Source organism: Wyeomyia smithii, chromosome 3, assembly GCF_029784165.1.
Source record: "Wyeomyia smithii strain HCP4-BCI-WySm-NY-G18 chromosome 3, ASM2978416v1, whole genome shotgun sequence".
Taxonomy (NCBI): Eukaryota; Metazoa; Arthropoda; class Insecta; order Diptera; family Culicidae; genus Wyeomyia; species Wyeomyia smithii.
The window spans coordinates 51,919,558-51,943,246 of record NC_073696.1 but is presented as its reverse complement, the minus strand read 5'-3'; the positions used below and the strand labels follow the sequence as shown (position 1 = coordinate 51,943,246).

Genomic DNA, 23,689 nt, shown 5'->3' with positions numbered 1-23,689 from the left:
GTGTTTCTGTGCGCGAAACTCTCGGAGAAACACAAATCTCCTCTCTGAGCACTTGTGCAGGTTTCTACTGAATCAGTGGCACAGAGGTGCATGTTCACCTCGTCCTTTAGCCGTTCTAAGTTCGTATTTTTTTAAGGGCATCCAAATTGAATTTACATAAATTTGAAAGTAAGGGAAAACACTGACTTTACTAATTGAACTTGGAAGCTTGACAAATGTAAGAGAAAAACACGTCATTCGATTGAAAACAAATACTAACCGATTGCAACCGACTTTTATACCACGAAAACCATTTCAGACTGCATTCAATGTCTTGCCAAAACCACCGGAATCAAAGACAAACTCCTCGCAACTCGCGAGAGAAACGAGAATCAAGGTTTCCCCTCTGTATTTATTCTCCGAGAGCATTACGTGAAAGCTGCTCTGTAGCAACTGAAACCGTGCTGTCTAGTGTAGGGCAGTAGAATAGCGAGTAAAACTTGTTGAATGCTTTTGTTGCCGTGAGCGCTTGACAGCCAGATACAGAACCGCTTACTTTTTAATCAGTTTCGTTTCGATTTGTAGCTACAACTTGTCTGTCTTCTCAAAGTAATTTGATTTTCGACTTTAAAGTAATTAAAAATGAGTAATGGAAAAGTTTTAATCTATGGCGGACGTGGAGCGCTAGGTGCCGCCTGTGTTCAGCACTTCAAAAACAACAATTGGGTGAGTATAGCCATTCTGTTACGCAAGAAAACGCATGTTTTATCTGTTTTCTTTGCATAAACTAGTGGATCAGTTGTATCGATCTAGCAGAAAACGAAGCCGCGGATGTCAATATTGTTGTGAACCGTGATGATGACTGGATTGCCCAGGAAAAGAATGTGCTTTCGAAGGTGGAATCGTCACTGAATGGAGATAAGCTGGATGCTGTGATCTGTGTTGCTGGGGGCTGGGCTGGAGGCAACGCATCAAAAGATCTTGCCAAAAATGCGGATCTTATGTGGAAACAATCAGTTTGGTCGTCCGCTATCTCGGCTACGGTCGGTGCAAACTATCTCAAGAGTGGTGGCCTTTTGGCCTTGACTGGTGCTAATCCGGCCTTATCTGGTACCCCTGGTATGATTGGCTATGGAATGGCGAAAGCAGCTGTGCACCAGCTCACGAAAAGTTTGGCCGGAAAAGATTCTGGCTTGCCAGACAATTCGTTGGTGGTGTCTATTCTGCCAGTGACACTAGATACTCCGATGAACCGTAAATGGATGCCAACCGCTGATTTTGGAACTTGGACTCCTCTGGAATTTGTGGCGGAGTAAGTTTCGGTATCGTTTTGCTCTCAACAACTATAAACTTGATTATTATTACAGCCTGTTTCTCAAATGGACCAAAGGCGAGAGCCGCCCTACAAACGGAAGTCTTGTGAGACTGATAACTAAGGAATCTAAAACCGAGTTAGTTATGGCTGATTAGAACTCCCCACGAATCATCACCTACATTGTTGCTCTCTTTAGTACTGTTGTGCTCTTACATTCCTGAATTGCAGAGAGTCTTATGTGCGCTTTTCTTTTTTTTTTATTGCAATAAATACGCTCCTAGAGCGGTTACCGCTTCATTAAGACTTGTTCTTACTCTATTGAAGGTCCATGAATATTTAATTTGTGATTAATTTGAAGGAGATTCTCATAGGTTTACGCATTGTTTCGTAAATACTTCAACCAATCAACGGCGGTTCGTTATGTATCGTCTATCACGAACGGATTGCTGTTGAAAAAAATGTTAGGCAGAGAGGTTATGTGTTGCCGTTGTTGGTTGCTATCTGTTCGGAGACCGTTCGGAGATATATTCGTTTGCAGTGTTGCCATACATTCACCTGTGTCTTAAAGGTTATACATTTTTTCTCCGAAACAAATCAGAGTTAATTTTTGAATATAAATCTAAATATAAAGTATAAATCTTATGTTGTAAACAAGGGTGTGCTTTTAAAATTGGCTATTGAGAATAATCAATTCAATATTAACTTTTCCAGGTTATAAAGTGAAATATTCAACAAATGCGGGAAAATTATTAATTATTTTTATTAGTTTTTATTTTTTCATACTTTAAACTTATACCTTTGGTAAAATTTCAAAGAACTGTAAAGTCTCTTTTTTAATCTGTATGGAATCTTAAAAATAAATATGGCTTTTGTAAGAAATACGCCTTCTTGAGGATCACCTTTGAGAGAAAACAAATGAAACACTGTATTGTTTGCTTACTAATGACACTTTAACTTATTTTTAGCCTCAATGATTCAGAAAGATTTCTGCTTAATCATGCTTGAAAATTTTTAATCAAATAGTGAAAAATTCTAAAGAAAAAATTGAATATTGTTAATTATCCCTTTTTTCAGGTTTAGGTTAATAAACATTTAGCGAGAAAAAACTTAGTTTTTTTCTGCACAAATTATGATGGTGATTCAAAATATTTCGACAACCAAAAATTGTATTATGTATTTTTAAACATTCAACTAGCTACGCCAAACCAACGCTTTACGAGCACAATGGATTGTTGATTGCTCAACATCCAACCAACGCTCGAATATCCAGCGTAGCTTCAATGCGACAGCTGACTGCACTTCAAAAACAAAAAGCTAACATAACCTCACACAGCACCGGGCTTGCGGTTATGTTAGCGAACAAAAAGCAAGGACATCTAGTGTTCCTGTCGTTGCCGAAAACGGAAACATCAGTTCTCCCGGTTGCACTCTTGCATCCGACCAGATTGTCCAAAACCGGCAACTTTGGAGAGTGTATGCCATACTACGCTTCAAAAAAACGAATCGAGTTTCGCCGTCGCATGCCAACTGAATCAAATGTTATAACATTGCTGCTAGCAGCATAGACGTTCCTCTATTATCTTTATTACCCCCCGGCAAATGCAATGGAATACGCTTACAAAATTATGTGTGTGCACACACTTATTCACAATGGAAAACGCAATTTCCTTGCTCCTCGTCTGTCGTGCCACCCCTCAGAACCATCGCCGCTTCATACTGCCAGCAGAGGAAAATTTCGAAAGACTCTTCTGTATGACCAACATCACCATCCGATGCGATAAGAACGTTACGTTACATTCAGCCTGGTTTTGGGTTGGAGTGGCCTTGCTCAATCTGTCATTATTTAAAGTAGCCCAGAGAGAACTTCACCACACAAAGATTCCACGTTGCATATCTGGACCGGCTAGGAACCCGAGTACGAATCTTTATTTTATCGGATTGGCAATAGGCGTAAATCTAGTCTGTTTCAGTTTCATTCCAACTGCAAAATCAGACAGCCAGAAGAGAAATATTTTCGGATTTATGCAATTAATCGGTCTTTACGATATGATCATGACCATCACCAGAATGGAATTGGTTGGGGGAGTGCGCCCTATTGGTTCAGTTTTTGGGTTGGTGTAGCCTTCCCTATGTGAAATGATTGCAAAGCAATATGAAAATTGGACGCATTTTTCATTTGCTAGTGAAATTACTTAGTTTTACCCCTTCTATATCAATTGCTTCCGTGTTAGGAGAACCTAGTATAATAAAACCAAACTCTATTTGGTGCGGAAGAAAAGTTTACTCAAATGAGTTTGCAATTCCTCAGCATTAAGCATACAAATTTATGACTGGTGATACTCTTTCAATTATCATAAATTATTTCAGTGAGAGTCGTGTATTAGAAATGTAATTGTACAAATGTACTAATTTATGATCGTTAGTGCAATTTTCTACTTCATCCTTTAAAATTTGAAGTGCATCAATGAAACGAATCCTTGACGGAATCAACCTGCAGATACCAAAAAAAAAACTTGAAATGAATTTTTATTTATTGGCAACATATAAACCCAAAAGAAACAAGATGTTAGAAAAGGTTCTACGCGTTGCAAAAATGTACGTTGTACACACTACTAAAATCCGAAACATTTTCTCTTATATGTGGCATGCTCTGGTGGTCTAGTTGCTGGTTCTGTATCCGGGATCCAAACGTTCCCTTGCTAGTAAGTTGGATGTAGGTAAACGGGAATGGGACTAGAATCGGGCATGGATGAATCTTGGGGAAGCGTATATAAGGGACATGTAAGGAAGGTCAAGACTCACCAAGAAATCACGAACAGGTACAACTGGCTGTCTACCTCCGGTCTGAAGAGAAGCTATTAATTTAGACCAGACGTAACGGTGAACCAAACATGACCAAACAACGTGCTCTACGTCTTGATAACCTTTACAACATGCACAGATACCGCTTTTCCCGAACCCAACATGATGGAGATGCGCGTCAAATCTATAGTACCTAATTGAACAGAGTCATCACGCAAATGGAATCTCGACCTGCATCCGAACCTTTAATGACTGATGATCATATTCTGACGTACAAATGCGAAAAATTCATGAAAAGCAATTGGTCTTTCATAAATTTCACCGTTTGTTGCACCCACCTTATCCAAAGAGTGCGCTTTCTGATTGCCCGGTATCGAGCAGTGAGTATGAGTAGCAACCTACGCTAAGGCAATTTCAAATGTTATAAAGTAGGCAATGTAGAAGAACTGTTCCATTATTCCACTGTTCCATTATCTCAGCCCATATATTCATCTTATACAACACGAAAACACAATTCAAAACAGGAAAAAACGCATTTTTTCTAACTACTAAATCAATTTACTATTTCTAATGAAATAGAATCCTCAAAAACTCACATTAAAACTCTAAATTTTATATTATAGTCGGGCATCTGCACTCGAAAACTAATTTATTTCAATCATCAAACTCAACAATATTAGAACAATATCCGCGCATTGCTCTATACGGCTACAACGGGACACGTTCAGCAGCCAACCAAATTTTTTTTCATCTAATGACCACTTTTTATTATAATCACTAAACAAAACCACTCACTACACTAAGAACACTTTAATCTATAAAAATTTCACCTCAAATTTTCGAAAACAAGCTTTAATTAGCAGAAATATATAAGATGAATGTTTACAAATCCTAAATTTCAAGTGTATGTATTTTCATCTGTTTTCACTGCGTTGAAGGAAATCAAAAGTTACCAAATCAGGTTCTGTTAATACGAAAGAGTCATACTGAAAATGTTTAATTATTCCGACATAATTGACAAAAATCGACAGCATCTAGGTAACCAATTTCGCACGTCAACAACTACAGCGTATATCTAGGTAACAAATACCCTATGTGATTTTGTTAGAGGATGCTGATAATGAACACGGGCTGAGGATGTGATTGAGACTTAGAGAAAATTTCGATCGTCCAGACGAAAAAAATCACATACTTGCCTATTTTATAACTTAGAATGTAAGTCATAGGACAAATAATTAATTAGTTCATGAAGAAATCTGGAATGATTTTTCGGATTAAATTCTTTAATATGGTTCCAAAGCACATAGATTTTGTTTTCGATGATACAGTGGATTTTCGATTCTACCACGGTCAAAATTACCGCGAACATGATAAAAATGTTCGAATATATGATTTTTTTTTTACTAAGCATCTTTGTTTTTTCGCGGTATTTCAGAAAAATATGTCAGTCACACAAATAAAAAACCGCATAAGAAAAGTCGCACAAAAACAGGTTTGACTGTACAATACTTATGATATAATAGTTGGCATATGTTTTCAATAGCAAAGTGATGGATAGTTGAGTTGAAAATCAATTATTTTTGGATCAGTTTCGCGGTATTCAACCAACCACTAACTTACTTCTATAGTTGAGAACTGGATGGTATAGTGAAGAATTGTATTGTTGTTTTCAATGCATGCATTGTAACTTTCACTTAATATTATTTGAACTCTAGTATCTTAATAGATAGATGACGTTTTACCCAAATATTTGATATAATAACTAGCATGGCTTTTCAATTGCAAACCATTTAAAATGAACTAAAAATCACTCAATAAGCAGCCGGCAACCAATAAGAACTTGCTTTCTATTCTATTACTTTATGCCTTATGATGTTTATTCATTTTGTAAATGGCTCCGCCTTTTTTCAAATTATGTCAAGCAAACAGATACCCAATGGTGTAACTCAAAGCCAACAATAAAAATATCTTAAGACTGTCAATATATATAGAGGCATTCCATGGAAAATAGGTGAAAAAATATTTTTTTTTTGGCATGTCATTTCCGATTTCGTTGAAACTTTTCACAGTTGTTCCTTTTTGATAAAGAGGTCATTCCATAATATCAGTTCTTCATGTAGACTCGCGACTGCTGCTTCAGAAGGGCCTATTCAAAATGATGACTGTTAGAAAAATTTCTGTATGTTTGATTGAAATAGTGTCTTTAGCAAAGCTGTAGGTAATAAAATTGTGGTTCTAGAAAAAATATATACACTGTGAAATTTTTTTTTCTGTACCGTGCTGGATCGAAACCCTTACAGTATCGAAATCCGGATTTCGATGCTGTAAGGGTTTCGATCCAGCACGGTACCATGTTATCCAAATTGTCACAAAATATTGAATATTTCAAAAAGTACCTTTTTAAAAAATCTATTTTTCAAACGTTGAAGGTGATAATATGTAGTACTATCTGTCAAAATTTGGTGATGGTAGAATGAAAAACAAAAAAGTTATGAACGTTTGGGTATTTTGACATTTTCACTCTGAACTTTTTTTAGTGTATTTTTCTAGCTACACATAACAATGCGGAAAATTAGTCACTAAGAGCATGATACCAACCCAACGCACACTTTGTTAAACCATAATCGAACATTTTTATTCTGGCCCAGTAGACATTGAATATGCGTAACTCTCCGGCGAACCCTGTTATCAGATGGTTGCAGAAATAACACACAAGATAGCCAATTTATACAGTACGTGTTTATATCAAATAAATTGGATTTATGAAGAAAAAAAAATCAAATAAATCCAGATTAAGAGATCCGGGAGCTGGGATATTGAGCAAAGACAGGTTCAGCTATTAAAGTTGCGCCTTAAGCAGTCCACGCTACTTCTAAAATTAATTATTCTATTAAGTTCAGATATATTTGTGTTTGTTATGATTCCGTTTGTTATAATCGTTTGATCGAGTACTCTGTTGAAAAGTCTTTGAAATTCAATTATTGCGCTAAAAATCCTATAGTTAGTTTGTTGAGCAGTCAATCGTAGCATCGAATTGTTTCACAGGGCACGAGGTTGCACATTTATATTCACTTGTTACAAGAGAGCGGGGCAGTCTATGCAGCCTTGTAGAAGGTAGAAGGTAGAAGGTGCCTCCAAGGGCATACAGAAACTCCAAACGTATTAATAAGCAGTGACTTTCATAGCTAGGTTGACGAAAGTGACCTGTCCACGACAGTTTACAAAGAATAAGTCTCAAAAAGTACCGTTGACCTGGCTCTATTCCTTCCACACTAGGGGTCCATACAACTGATCAGTACTCCAATCTAGAGCGTTACAACGGTTTATTCTTTATGCAATAAAAATGTGTTTGTGTTATGTGGGAACGTAAGTCTAGATCACACTGTCTGGCAGTGATAATATTCAGGGAATTGTGATTGTGACGCGGTATTGGCAGGAGGAATAAGGTTTCGATAAGACTCTTTCCTTTTGACAAAAATAAGTCCTTCTCATAGTAAAACTGGCTAGAGAAATATCAACCCTCTCCAGGAAATTGTAGTTGGCGATTTACGAGGTTTCGATAAAACCCCTTTCTCTTACAATAAACTTGAACAGAGAGGAACGTTAGGAAAGGTCTCTCCTGAAAATTGTAATTTGGCGATTTTGGTTGGATGGAGAGAAGCTCGGTATAGTCAGCAGCAAGCTCGATACGGAAGGGTACACATAAGCACGCATATAGTTGATAAGCATGTCACTTACTTCAATAGTGACACTACCAATAATATGAAGTGCATAGTACAGGAAACACCTGAGCAATATCACAATAGAAAAACCTAAATTAATCCACCTAGTGTTGCAGAAACCTCTGTTATACTAACTTTAATTGCATACTTATCAGGCCAGTAAATCACAAATCGTATAGCAACGTAAATCTAATTTCAATTATGAATAAAATGAATTCAAAGGATAATTTTCAGAAGGTGAACCAAAGACGACCTTTGAAATATAGCTTGACGTGGTTTTCGCAAATATTATGGAGGTTATCACTGGAGTATATGAGTCTTATTTTTTCAATCGAGAACCAATTTTTAAATGCTGGATAGAAGCAACATATATTTTTTTAAATAAACAGAAACAGTAAACAGTAAATACTAATAGATAACAAAGATGCTGATTTCATACTAGAACAGCAAATATGTATGTTAGTTCGAGGCAGTTCTAATTTTTTAATTCCCCATAATCCAGGTTTGAATACCACATTCGCATTATTTTCAGAAATCGCAGGACCTAGAATTATGAATCAGCATCAAGTCTTTTTTACGAATTGAAGCAAACTTCCACAGCAACTAACCTCAGATCAGCATTACAAAGGAAAAAAATATAACTATTGACGAAAGTTGTCAATTCAATTCTATCTCAAATGCATAATCTGAAAATGGAGGTTTTCGCGACATTTAAGAGATTTGGATTTTCGGAGTGTAGACGAGAACATTATTCTTTTCGAAGGCCTAGGCTGTACGATAAAATCCGAAATAAAGACTTAATAAAACTTGCTGCGATAGGGAGAACTGGAATAACATGTTTGCACTTTGTCTTGAATTAGAAACCAATATTTATATCTTATATGAGCGTAGTGTATCATATCATAGGAATAAGTGACTTTCCACCTGCGCACACTAGTAAACGTGTATATGAAGCCATGTAAAGTTGCTTTAGTTTCATCCAAACTGCAAATGATCGCATCTCGATGTTCACAATTTTTTAAATTCTTGGTCACGAGTTAAAAGTATATTTAGATCCTAATATTGAACATCAAATAAAAGTTCAACTGAAAAATTTTCCAGCTGTTCAAAACGTAGCATTGCAAACAAAACAGCGATTTTTTTTATGTTTTCTGCATCTGCAATATCTGCATCGCTAAATGTGTTACATTTACAAACTGTGGGATCAGATTTTGCTTCAAAGCCCCCCGAAAGCTGTAAAAGCTTCTTATTCTTCGCAAATCTGGGTTCAACGTACAATTTAATATACCTATACTGCTGCTCTACACATATTTGTCCCATGTTCCAAATCATGCAAACGAGAAAAACGATGTTAAAGTTTTACAATACTTTTACGCTTTTACGCATTGCGTCAATGTGACAAATGCAATTTTGGGCTTCTAACCAGTTTTACCGTGCAATAGACTGTTTTCAATAAATCTAGTTGAAGGTTTTTCGATTTGACACTCTTCTCCATAAAAATACCCACTGGGACAATAATGCCGGGAAATTTGCCTTCCAATATGTAATTTCTACGCATATCAGTCTCACCACGTGCATTCGATGTTTCCCAATACAAAGTTCGTACTGGGTATACAAGGCTGTTTAACCTTTCACGAAAATGATCACGCTAATCTTGTTGTCTTTAAACGCAAGTGATGATAGTCGAGATGAAAGTTTAGTTAATTGAATAAGTATCAGATGACTTACCATTACAAAAAGGAATTGTTTTTTTAGATTGCCCATTCCTATCATATTTGAGCGTTGTTGAGCTTTCACCATTTTGGCTACACACAAAAGGCAATTCTTACAACTTCCAATTAGTATGAATCTCATGCGTTTATCTTTTTTTATGCTCGAAAAGGAAGAGCATTCAGATTACAAACCAGCAAACATGGCTTAGTTATTCCTATCAAAGATATGGACGTACCGCATTTGAATAATCAAGCAAAGTGATTTTCAGTACCGAATTTCTGAAACCCGTAATGTATCAAACGTTATTAGGAGAAGTCTTTAATGCTCTGTAGCACTTCTCAATTTATAAATGTGGGAATTAGTGGTTAGTGGGATGAATTAGAATAGAAAAAATCTAGTGGGACAAATATGTGTAGAAAATTATCGATGGGGCAAACAGACTTGGTATAGTTTTTCAAGATTTTCGGAACAAACAATGTTATTTTTAAAAGTTTTTCAAAAATATACGTGAAAATAGACTCATTGGTGATAAAAAACGAAAATCAACCAAAAGTAACATGGGACAACAATGCGTAGAACGGCAGTAGAGGTACTGGGGGTAAGCCCGGCCCCCTAAGGAAAATGATTCATTAGTATGACTTGATGGCAAATATTTTTTTTTTCTTCACAAATCATTTATTTGACACGGCACAAATACAATTCAATGTTTAACGGCGCCAATTATATCGGATGACTTAAAATCTATAAGCAAATTTTTATCCTCGCTGCCGACTACGAGCTGAAATTAAGTCTATCTTAAAACTAGCATGTATTATTCAATCAGTGTTTTGTAGTTGAATGGTCGTCTGATAATCATCGAATGAATATGCAGCATGTATGGATTTGTTCTGCTAAGCCACGATGTCATGAGCTGGGACAGGGGCTTGTAATCCTCGGGTTCTGAGGGTATTGTGCGGGGTCTAGTTGCTGGTTTTGGTTCGTTGTTGTTGTTCGCTGGAGCTCAAGTTGCCATATGGTGTGTGCCGCTGAGCCAAGATATAAAGAAAGGCCTCGGGTTTTCCTGGCGAGTTCGTGTGGGGTTCAATTGCTGGTTCCAAAATCGAGGTCTACGACGTGTTCTTGCCGTTTTGTTGAATGTGAGTGGAAAGGAATGGGACTAGACTTGGGCATGGATGGATTTCAGGAAAATGTATAGGGACATGTAGGGTAGGTCGCGACTCGCCAAGACATTTGATGGCAAATATTGTTATATTTCTTTCACAGAATCATTGCCCAGATTGTTTTAAACAAGATATAAAGACTGTCAGTACTTTCGAACTGTTATTTTACAAGGAATAGTGAAGTTTTGAAACTAAGACAAAAAAGACGTTCAGCAACCAGTGCGGGTGAAACCGGCACCCCTTGGGGGTAACACCGGCACCTAACTTTGTTTATGAATTTACTCGAATTAAATGAACTCATTTGAATTCGGAAACCGTCAAATGAGAAATCTTAGATTTCTGTACGTTATTGTTGAATTTGGTTGTTGTCGGTAGCTGGTTATTGGAAGGAACAAGTTCCGGTGAACATTATGTATAAATAATGAAAAAAAATGATACTCGGCAAACCTATCATGTGGCGCCTTAAATCATATTTATAACTAGTTTCATCGAAGCCAGGATCACATTGACCACATCGGAGCATATTCCAAATACCACCGGGGAAGCGGTCAGTTTTGTGACTTGATTCAGTACATTCGACACCTCTAAAAACCCTTGGATTCATTTATGAATCACAGAAGAGCTTGGATGCATGGTTCTAAGTCGATTTATTAATTTATTTAGCAGCGAGGCATCGGTAATAGATGAAAAATATGTGTCAGTAACATCCAACTAACCTCAAACTATGTCGGGCTTACCTTACTCACTGGGTGACGGTCTTACCCCGTCAGCACACATTTTTTAAAAGAGCGTATTTCTGCTAATTTATTGCTTCAATTCACCTCAGATTGAATTCTTTTGATTGCTAACAATACAGGCAACAAATTGTAGAGCAACGAAAAATTATTTTAGTCTTTTCAAATGAATAAAAGCTTAAGTTCCACTCACGAAAAATTACATCCTTCTACGCATCGGCTGCTGTAGCGTGTGTTTTGTCGATTATTTTGACGTTTGACGTTTAACGGTGGCTTTGATGTATCTTAAAATGTCTGAAATATTAAATACCAACACTTTACATATTCCGAAACACAGTTAATTATTGTTTTCTAGTAAAACCCTAGGGGTGACGGTCTTACCCTCAGTGCCGGGCTTACCCCCAGTACCCCTATATTTTAAAGAAAGTGTGGACGGAAGCTTCACAAGCAAGAAAAGAAGCTAAGTAAGCATTGCAATTTGCTCTAAAATTAATTTATTTACACAGTTAAGACGCACTACGAAAAGTGTAAAAATTATGTAAAGTTGTCGATGATTGTTGATTTCCTTTGAGAAATAATTAGCGATACGAAAAAAAGAGGGATAGAGAAGAATAAAAAGCATGGAGAGAGAGATAAATTATCCAGAAAGTAAAATATCCCATGTCTAAAATATCATTGGTCAAAACTCTACAGTTCAAGCAACCAATAAAAAATCGCACTCAGTATGATTTTCAAAGAGCTCCGGGGCTTTCATTTGAGCATGCGAACATCAAAATCGGAATATGCGTTCTGTAAAAAGGGTGTTTTTTTGTTGTTTTTTTTTCAATTTTAATATACTACACATATAAACAACATATTTACACATACATACATACAGGCACACATCCACATACATACAGAAATTGTTCAGCTCGTCGATCTGAGTAAATTGGTATACAACACATGGCTCTCCGTGCCATTAATTTTGCCTTAAAAGTTGAATGTCTCACATAAAAAATACTCTTTGATCAATATTTTAAAATTTAACCACTAATCAAAAATCCACTCGGTACCATTCTGGGGGAGCACAGTAGCTTTCGTTTGCGTATAAGATCATTAAAATCGGATATTGCGTTCTGTAAGAAAGGTGCGTTAGTATTTTGCGGCACATGCATACAGACAACATACATACACACACATACACACACACATACACACGAACAGACATTGCTCAGTTAGTCGAGCTGAGTCGAATGGTATATACGATTCGGCCCTCCAGATCTTGGATCTATTTTGCGTTTTTCGACCGATTTTATAGCCTTTGTTTAGTATAACAAAGTTAATAGTATAACAAAGGTAAAAATGTCTTTAGTCGCAGTGATGAGTTTACACAGAGAAAAAAAAAACCCTGCCAGCTAGTCTTGAGGTACGATGTCGGCCTGACAGCCAGACGTCGTAAGTTCGAGTACCCACACCTGTCCTGTACATCAAACAGTTGGCCGCGAAGTCAGTGTACAAGTGATACACGTTTTTGAGTGCCCCTCGTTGTATTTTCTGTCACAGAATGACAAACATCTGAGCATGTTTTGAAAGAGTGACGTGTTTTATTTGTTCATTCGGAATGAATACAGCCAGTTTTCAGTTCCGCTCTCAAGAAAATTGCAATGGATTCAAATAGAGAACAAATAAGGATCTTGCACCTGCAAAGATTGACTAATATCGAGATCAGGAGGTAGCTGTCACATCTGAATTTAAGCATATCAATGTTCGGACTCCAGCGGTCATGAAAGCAGTGAAGGAAGGTTCCCGACGAAATTCAGCCCGTTCGGCAAAAAAAATGGCGTGTTAAATTAACATGAGCCACACTTCCATGCAAAATGTTATTAAAGTGGACCACGGATTCACGGATATGGAATATGTCTTTGTGATATACCAGCCCACAAAAGAGCAGGTATCAAAATGCAACGGCGGTGACGGTTTGGAAAGGTATATCGACTGAAAGAAAATTACCATGCTATTCATTGATAGGGGCGTGAAAATAAACAAGGAGTACTACATGAAACACGTTATCAAAGGTCATTTGCATCCTTGGTTGTAACTTAGGTTTTTTTATGAAGTTTGATACAAGTCTTTGTGAAATTTGGCAATGTTTGACATCAAAATTTCAAAATTGAAAAATTTGAGTTGTGCCGGTGTTGCCCGAAACCGACGATATCCCCACCTGAATGTGAAGAAGTGGCTAGTGCCGTTATTGGTTTATAAAAACTTGGCCCAGACCCATCAAGGAGTAGCAACCATTGATATTTACAGTCTGAACTAAGTTCAGTTAATGGTAATTTTAAATTTTGTATAACATTTTTATCAAGCAGAACACAAGTCCGCCCATGCTGATGTGCTCTACTAACTACTGTGTTCCAGCAACCTTCAACGTTATTTTCGAATGACTTCAAGCGAATTAAACAACGCTCAAAGTTACCATGCATTCATAAACAGAAAAAGAGAGTTGAAGGAGAATTTTTAATAAAATTCACTTCTGCAGACCATCAAATTAATTCCTAATCGAGGCCTATTGTAAGACGTACATCGATATGACACAAGCTCTCGTAACACTACGTTAGCCTTGAGGTCGTGTCTTATACAAAACCTTTTCAACTTTTTGACTTTTGCCATTGAGATGAATCTCACAATTCTAAGCAAATTTTAGTGTATTCATAGTTTTTTTTATCGTTTATTACTTATTTTCAAAGGCTTCTAATTTGTTTAGATAAATACCAAGAGCTCAAGGATCGTTCTTCATTCCGCGTCGAAGACTCGACAGAAACGGTCGTGCAAAGTGGCCGGTCATTATAGTTCGGTTTGTGTGTACAAAACAAACGAGAAGATAATCCGCGTTCAAGGCCAACCGGCTATAGTATGTTGTGTCGCTGCGTGAAGTGATTCCGCACCCGGCTCGCCGCTGTGTGGCTGTTTTGGCGCTGCTGTGTGGCTTTAATGGCTGCAGCTTCGAACGATCAGACAACCAAACCTGGTGCAAGGAAGAAGGAAAAAGGTACGTGTTTTTGTCGGCGCTAGTGCATCCTAAGTAAGCTTTAGCGCAATGGATGTGGATCCCTCAGCTCCCGATCCCCCGTCTCCAAACCCATCCGAACCTGTCCCTTCTGCTACCCCCTCCCCTGTCCCCCCTCGCACCAGGCTTTACCCGGACGAATCTCAGGGCAGCTTTACGGTTTACTTTCGGCCAAAGGCAAGACCGAAATCAAAACCGTTTAACATATTGCAGATTTCAAAAGACCTGACGAAGGGGTACAAAGCCGTGACCGAAATTTCCAAGGTCAGACCTAACAAGCTCCGTGTCATGGCCAGTGATCTGGAACAGGCCAATGCAATAGCTTGCTCTGAGCTCTATATACCCTCACGAGGCGTGGATAACGACGGTGTCATAACCGATTCGAGTCTGTCGGTCGAGTGTATTTTGGAAAGCGGCTTTGGCTGCTTCAAAAATTTTTTGTGCCACGATGTAAGGGTAAAGATTCTCGATTGCAAGCATTTGCGATCTGTGTCTGTACTCGGCGGCACAAAATTTTACACTCCGTCAGACTCGTTTCGAGTTACGTTTGCCGGGTTTGCATTGCCTAGCCACGTCTCGATCCACCGAATTCGTCTCCCTGTGCGATTATATGTGCTCCGCGTCATGAACTGCCTGAATTGTAAGCTGTTAGGCCACACCGTCGCCTACTGCTGCAATAAGGCACGTTGTGGCAAGTGTGGGGAGAATCATGCTGAGGACGCCTCTAGTGTAAATGTTGAAAAATGTATTTACTGCGGAGAGATTCAGCATGAGCTCTCGACATGTGCGGTGTATATGCAGCGCAGGGATAAAATAAGACGGTCTCTTAAAGAGCGTTCAAAGCGTTCCTACGCTGATATGCTGAAAAAGACCACTACCACTTCTCCCATAATATCAAATCCCTTCGATCTGTTGTCCTCTGATGAAACCGATTCTGACGATTCACCAGCGGGAACATCTTATGCCAATCCTGGAGAGTATAGAAAAAGGAAAAATATTTCCTCTCCTAAACTTCCCCGAAAAGGTCCTGAGATTTCCCAAAGTGGAATGAAAGTTACAAACAAACCAAACAGTGCTGTGGGAAAACCGAAGCAAACTTTTCCTAGGTTTGCAAAATTCCCAGAAGGAGTTTCTAGCACTGCCAGGAACATGTAAACCCCCAGTTGTTCCTTTTGCACATCCAGTTGATGAAACAAGCTCTGGATTTGTGAAAGTCTGGAACATTGTGGACTGGATTTTTGAAACCTTCAATGTACCCGATCCAATTGGAGTTTTCTTACAGCATTCCTCCCAACAGTTGGATCATTTTTGAAGCAGTTGACTGCCCCTCCTTGCAGCGATTGTATCCTTCTATGCCTAATTCATCTGCATATATGAAGGATTCTATCTCTGTCCTACAGTGCACACTGGGCCAGGAATGGAATCTAGCGGAACGAAATTATCAGCGCTCTCAGGGTTTGACCAATCGGCTCCAATCTTCTACAAAGTTTCTTTGAATAGTTAGGGCTTCATTTTGGATGTTTGAATTAGTTCGGAATTTAGCCGCAAAGGTGGCGTTGCGATGCCAACTTCTTTCCCTTACACGCTAGAGCTTTGCGGTTTTCGACAAAATTGTAGATCTCAAAATTCTATGAAATTTTACAGGATATTAAAAATTTCTAATTCTTCAAGTTTCAGAGATCTACGAGTTTTTATAAAATTTATCGGAATTTCACGTTTTATTGTGATAATTTTATGAGTTCACTCGAATTGATTTCTTACAAATTTTTTGTCGATAGAAATAGAACGTCGTTTTCTTCCGAGTACAGAAGTTTTTGAAGTACTTAAGTGAAAATATTACACAAACTTTGGAAAAATACATAATTTTGTGAATTAGATATCTCATAGGTTAGCAAGTATTGGCAAGCCGTGATTTTTTCTAAAAATTGTCCATCAAAAAATCTTTATATTTTGGAATTTTGAAAGATGTGCTTTTTTGTGTTTTTGTGAAATTTCAGTTTGCTTATAATCATAGGAGTCATGTAAAAATACGATTGCTATGTATTTATTGCATGTAATACACGGTCCAGTACTCTGATACTCTATCCAACCTATTTGCAGTCGTCAGCAAAGTTTCTCAGTGCAATAAAAACTCAACTTGACGTTCAGTTTAGTTCGCGATTTGGCCGCAGAGAGATGGCGCTTCGGCACCAACTTTAAAATTTCTTCAAAATTCTAACATTGTTCATTTTCAAAATCAATGCCCTACTAAACAGAATTCCATAATTCCCGACGCTTTTGATAATATGCATAATTTACCGATAGAGCTAACGCTACGTTACTCATATTTTACATGTAAGCGCTCTTACAGACTCTGCAATACTCTACCAGTAAAACCGTAATGCGTAATTACATTGGTTCTAGCCTTCGGGTGATAAAGTCACCCAAATTCTATTGATAGGCCACTATCTGGCCCACCTGAAATATGCAATAGCCCTGTGGTAATGGAACCCTTTTACCTTGTTAGAATGCTTGATGACAACTCCGATATGGTTACCTATGCGGCAATAAACGCCACTCCAATAGGCCCAATTACCTTTCTAACCAGGCGGGTACCCCAAGTCACAAATCAATCAACGCTCATCACTGCGTTCCATTCATCATCCTCCTTTGCAACACATTGCAGTGAACGTTGTCGGTGTTCTGTGTTGTTCCATTCTTTCCATTTAAAAGCTTTACAAGAAATTTTGAGCCATCACAATCCGCACTAGCAGCGCCAAGGAGCATAATAGTTCAAGTGCATCAAAATGTGATTCGAGCTGATGCACTGCAAACAATTGATTGAGGTAAACCATAGGAAGAAGAAGCTAAATGCATCCATTGTTGGCTCTTCATAGGATACAGCTTAGTACGTGCTAAACGGAGCGGTACCTTTGGTGTATCCCTGCTAACTTTACACGCGGTCACCCTTCCAGGGCGGGTCTTGGGGTGGGAGCGATTGATTTTACCACAACATGACATGGAATAAGGTGCGTTCCGGTACCTGCTAAACTGCCACCAACAAATTTGCCAGTTTAGTTTGAAATTCATAGAGATAATTAAAAGCGACGTAGAACATGACACTGCCACGGCAAACGTGAGCGAAATAGATTATTAACGTCACCAGTTAATGAATCATCCACCCGTTCGAGGCTTGGCTGGTGGTGATAAATGGAATTTGCAGCATGAAAAGGTAACCTAGCAGCGTTATCAGAGCGCTGAACTTTCTAACGCGACCTGGGAGCAGAACGTCATTAATTACGTGCATGTGTCAGTCAAATATAAGCGTTTTCACAACTATGATTATTAAAATATGTTTAATTTGTTGCAGAAAAGTTTCAAGCTTTTAATTAGTGTCGTGTTGGAGAAATTGTTGATGTGCAACGGTTGTTGCGTAACAAATTGCATGTGAAACTAGGAATGTACACGCGAAAGCTCGAGCCTTGATCAATGCGCTTTCAAAGCCCTAAGGAAGTATTTTTAAAAAAGGTTCATTGAAACTTCCCTAGCTTTTTTTAACATGTTTATGTTTATTTCGATCAAATATATCACGTAGTAAATGCGAGAATAACGAAAAAAGTTTAACTCAACTCAGTGGTGAAGAGTGTACCTATACAGATTTAGCGAAGCGTTTTATAATAATCACCAAGCCTAGCCATCCATCCAGTTCTCACATCCTGAGAGGTTTATTCACGGGTTACAATTTTCTTCAAATGATGCGACAGTCCAACGGATTCCCACTTCAAGGATGGAATATCACAGGAATATCACATGAGTGTGCGTATCGATGAAATTGTGGTGAATAAAGAAATACAACACATAGATCTGTGTTTTCCAGATCAAATGTCTTAACCGAAACACAAGAAACCGGAGAATCGATTTATGCTAAAGGTATTTGGAATTTTCTATCATCAGCGCAAATTGCGCCAATAACAAGTGGGAAGCTTAGTCATAACCTGAGAGTAAAAAAGTGCTCACTAATCCATGCTGTCGAACTGGTCCGGATCGTCCAATATCGATTCAGAACGAATTTTCAAAGCTAACTGATTGAACTGACCGGTCTAATTAGTTGGATTCTAAGCTTCGATTCTCACGCTCTCATGAACTGTGTCGCGGTTACAATAATAACAGCTGTGGAAGTATTAATTTTAGCTTCACTTAAAGTGGCAGTGCAGTGAGTCACAGTAAATATGATTGGGAATACCTTCACCACTTGGTCGTTATCGTCTATTGTCTTCTCATCAAAATGAAAACATCCGAAGTATCTCTAATTTCATTTCTATGAATCATAAAATCTAAATGTTCCCACAGTTTGGTCCATAAGGAACTGGACTGATGCAATAGGCGTGCGCGAAAACGTGTATTTTGTTGCTTAAACCCAATTTGAAGTGAGTGTAATAACGATAATCTGTAGTTTGGGTTGAGATTTTGATCATTCCGCAGTTTCTGTAGTTTGCTGGTATGAAGAAACACATGGCAAAGATTGTTCAAAGAAGGTTCCAATTTGCACAAAGAAAGACGATACTGCTCAATTTGCAGTGATCGATTCAAAGGTTGACCAATTTTGGAATAGAATATAAAATATAAACATAGTATAAATGAATATATTGAAAAAAGACACAAATTCGAGTCTAAATATTGTTTGATTTTGCCACACCACTGAATATAAAGTTGCAAGTACCTAAAATACTCTACGGCATTGGACATCAACTAGGATAGAAGCACCGGTCATGATAGAATTAAATTGATAATTGTGAAAAAGTATCTTAGATTACTCCTAATTCGAAGTCTCCTATTGAACCTGCTTATACTATTCAACAAAACTATTAAAAACTTAAGCAAATAAATATGCGTATTTTAGTTTTAATAAAGGAACTAACTATGCTTTTTCCAGTTCACTATACAGCCTAACGTTTAGATAGTTTGCAAGCTATTTTTCATAGAGCATAATTTTGTTCAAATTTGCCCATTTTTATAACAAATCTTGTTACCAGCATCAGGCACAACTTACTACAGCACATGGATAAAAAAAGTAGAGATTTTGATTGGAAAATATGTAAACAATACAACATAATTTGATTACTTAAACTCATTGTTAGTGCAGAATATAGGCGATTTCATCCGATTTCCCCGCTGAAATTATTCAATTAGGGTAGAAGCACCGGTTTTGGCCATGATAGAATAAAATTGATAATTGTGAAGAAGTATTTTGACTTACTCCTATTTCGAAGTCTCCTATTGAAACTGCTGATGTTATTCGACAAATGCATTATTTTCTATAGCAAACAAATATGCGTGTTTTACTTTCAATAAAGGTACTAAATATACTCTCCCAGGTTTACTATACAGTCTAACGTTTAGATAATTTGCAAGATTTTTTTGGTAGAGCATAATCTTGTTAAAGTTTGTACATTTCTTTAGCAAATTTTGTTACCAGCATCAGGCACAACATATTACAGCACATGGATAAAAAAAAATTGACGTTATGATATGATTTTTCTCTGCAATATCAAAAATAACAAAAGCTTCCAAAACCGATCAATGATCCATTCTTGGCCACATATCAAAGCAATTCCATAATTCAGAATCCTGATATCGGCCATATGTAAACAAATCCATGGTAACGTATTAATATTGATGCAAAACATGAAAAGTACGAAGTTTTTCGGACTGTCATAAGATATTGCATGAGATTCGTGAAAACACAAAACTGGTTATGGATTTGAAAGATTGTATTACTACAGCACCGCTATTTGATGTAATATATCAGTTCCGCATAATATATCCGTTCTCTATTTGTTCAGATTATTTACAAAATTGTAACTTCGGTTATATCTACCGAAACTAACGTTTCGGATTTTTAACTATAGTTGGTAAATAATACAAATAAGTTTCTATGGGAAAAAAAGCAAAGAGCGGAAGCTTATTAATAAAGATAAATGACAAAAAAAAAATAACATAGATCAATGATGTGATGTCAGTGTTATTAAATATCCTACTCAATTCAAATAAAATTCAAGCTCGAAGTACTTTGCACTGCTAGCTATGTGTGAATATAATATTATTATTTAGTTTGATTGGTAGATATACTGGCTTTTTAGTTAGTTAAATAACGAGGATTTTTTGCTGATAAAATATATCTACATGGTGAAGTCAAATTATAAAATAAATTCGTGTGAATTCAACTTTTTCGCGAATTGGCCAAAATAGGAGCCCCGTGTGGCCAATTAAGAAATGCTATGGCCAAAATAAGAGCCTGGAGAAGTTTTTTGGTTGGAATACATATAAACAAAATAACATGATTTTAATATTTAAACTCAATGTTAGTGAAAAATATAGGCGAGTTCATCCGATTTCCACGTTGAACTGATTCAATTACATATTTTTCGAAGGAAGCAGGCCAAATACCTCTCATCAATAACATACTATGGCCAAAACCGGTGCTTTTACCCTACATATTTTTCGAAGGAAGAAGGTCAAATATCTCTCATACATAGCATACTATGGCCAAAACCGGTGCTCTTACCCTACAACAACTTTTCCGAACATCTCGGCAAGTTCAATATCTCAGTAATACACGTCAAACTACATGATACTAATAAGGCTCAATTCATGGGCTGAAGTAATAATAATACTTCATAGCTTACGTACACACGTACGAACAGTGTTTGAACTTTAAAAAAAGTGAAGATGCTCCCTCAAAGTACAGATCGCCAATAACGCGTGCAAATGACACGTAATAAATACATAATTATGTTTCGATACGGTAAACACAACAGCTTCAATATGACAGCACAGAACAAAGCGGAATATGAACGCGCAGATTTGACATTTTACACGTTCGATACGCCCCGTGTAATATCAAAGCTGATCACCTTTTCGCGCTGATCACCAACTATAATAATTATAGTCTATGATTCCCAAACGGTGGTAAAAATTCCTAGTATGAAAACTTGAACCAAACTCACATTTTGGTTAAATCGTAAATTCAGAAATTTGAAAAGATGTAATTGTTTCGCACAACACTGTACCCCGACTATTTGTGACTTAAAATCAATAGAAAACAATTGATACTGGGTGCTATAATACTCTACAGATACACTTAAAAAATCGTTCACGCCCGATTCGATAGGATATAATGGTAGCTGATGAAGTTTCCCAGAATCGAATCGATTGCGGTCAATTACGGCTGACATTCATAATCAATATTCACGCACATAGCAAACTATAGCCGAGCGTCGCATATACACGTTGCGTTGGTGTGGAAAGTGCGTTCGTTTCGGAAATTGATGTTTACTGTTGGCGTGTCAAGAGCACTTCAGAAGAGCGCCTGATTGTACTAAGCATTAGTAATTATAGTTGCCATCAACTCACTTCAACCAGCTTCGAACAGTTTCATTTCGATATCCTATGCGCATCCTTTACGGTGCAATTGAATCCAATCAATTTACCGACGTTGGCGAGTACCTAGAACATTTTTCTGCAATGTTGAAAATGTATGTCAGCCGTAAATTATCCACGTGGATCATAAATCGACCCGTTAATTGCTGCCCGAATGAGTTACTAATCCTCTCGTATGATTTGTCTTCCGTTGCTTTATAGTCTGAATAAATTGCTTAATGATTCGTTCTGTTTGTGACCAACGATGGGAAAATGCTCAAGCCGATTTCTCATCGAGTATTACAAAACTGTTTTATCATATTGTAACCAGTATTGTAGATTGTGTAATAGTATATGAATTTGCATTGCATATCGTTCAGAAAATAAGGTAAACTTCTGAAAAGAGTTTATGTTTGTTGGAAATAATTCATTTCGTTTTCAAAACTCATAAGTTTTAAGAACCTATATCTACTGTTTGACTTTTCTAAAAATTGTATCATTTTGTTAGGACTGGAACAAAATTTAAGTAATTATCAATGTTCTTTTGAGCAAAAGTTAAAAACTGGTTTCGTATCTATGTAGTTTGTAACCACCATCAGTTCAAGGTTTTACCTACGAATGCAAAAAGATTGACTGTATAATCAAATTTGCTAATTCAGTTACTTCCACGTATATGTTGTTAGAAAAGGTCAAATGGGGTTGGGCGGACCCGTAAGCAGAGACGCTTACGCGCGGTCCTCGGTTAGTCGAGATATCCCTTTCAACATAAACATCCGGTTACCCAATTAACAATTTCGCTGTACAAAATGAACTTGTTTGATGGTTCGTTTGATAGAAGGGCGCGGTAATCATTTATCAGGCTTTTAGGAAGTCACCAGTTACTCTCAGATGATTTAAGTTGTTTCACCACGTTAACAATATACCTCAATATAGCAGTATAATATAATGTGTAGATGGGGCCGTCCACATTTCACGTGGACACAAAAATCGTCATTTTAGACCTCCCCGTTCCCCCTCGTGGACAAGCGTGGACATTTACCAACCCCCCCCCCCCCCTCCCTCCTCTTCATATACGTGGAAATTTTTTTACAACGAAAGAAAGATAAAAAGTTTTCAAAGAAGAGGTCAAAACAAAATACGCAGTATACTGATTAAAAAACATCTTAACCAGAAAATAAAAAATATAAACCTCCATTTTCAGAAACACAGGTAAATCTCTAAAAAACAGGAAAACCCAAACAAATTGAGCTCAAATTTATCTTACGTCAGGAAAAGGCCGAAAAATACTATCAAAAGTTTATCCAAAAATTAACGTCAAAAAACTCTGAAACGTCTCCAAAATCTAGTAAGAGAGCATACAAAAATTTACACTGGAAGAAAATCCCTGATATCCAAAAAAAGTCATCAAGAAAATAATTCTGAATATAACTTCACACGTTAAGTAAAACAAAACAAAATTCTTAAAACGTATATGAAAGTAAGAAAAAAAATTAAAATGAATGCAATTATATTTTTTAAGCCTTTTCTAAAAACAATCTAAATGTAGTCCAATAAACGAAAATTACTTTTATAAATAGTTGAGATCAAAAACGAAAATAATAATGAAGAATATAATTTACATGTAATTAACAAATGAAAGTCGATTGCTATTGCAAAAAATTTCATACATACTATCGCACGCATAGGAACAAGCCAAAAAATAAGGCTCCAAACGCGAACTAAAGAGCACGAAAAAAAATCATGTCGAATATACCTCCAATTTTTATAATTCAAAACGGTCAAAAATTTACATGATCAAAATACCTAGAAACGTAAAACAG

At 37.1% G+C, this 23,689-nt stretch overlaps 2 protein-coding genes across 2 annotated transcripts in view; one reads left to right on the top strand and one right to left on the bottom strand.

The window, feature by feature from the left end:
* The window catches only part of LOC129726412 (thrombospondin type-1 domain-containing protein 4), a 287,959-nt gene that overhangs the window by 217,330 nt on the left and 46,940 nt on the right, over positions 1-23,689 (bottom strand). The gene's annotated exons all lie outside the window — the stretch shown is intronic.
* On the top strand, positions 440-1,591 carry LOC129726414 (dihydropteridine reductase). The gene is made up of 3 exons (XM_055683063.1): positions 440-705; positions 771-1,291; positions 1,347-1,591. The coding sequence occupies exons 1-3, from the start codon at positions 622-624 to the stop codon at positions 1,447-1,449; spliced, it is 708 nt and encodes a 235-aa protein (XP_055539038.1). The 5' UTR covers positions 440-621; the 3' UTR covers positions 1,450-1,591.

Excerpts from the sequence above, each read along its gene's own strand:
- LOC129726414 (XM_055683063.1), top strand. The coding sequence starts at position 622 with ATGAGTAATGGAAAAGTTTTAATCTATGGCGGACGTGGAGCGCTAGGT. Across the intron at positions 706-770 it reads ACTTCAAAAACAACAATTGG|TGGATCAGTTGTATCGATCT; the intron begins GTGAGTATAGCC and ends TGCATAAACTAG. Across the intron at positions 1,292-1,346 it reads CCTCTGGAATTTGTGGCGGA|CCTGTTTCTCAAATGGACCA; the intron begins GTAAGTTTCGGT and ends TTATTATTACAG.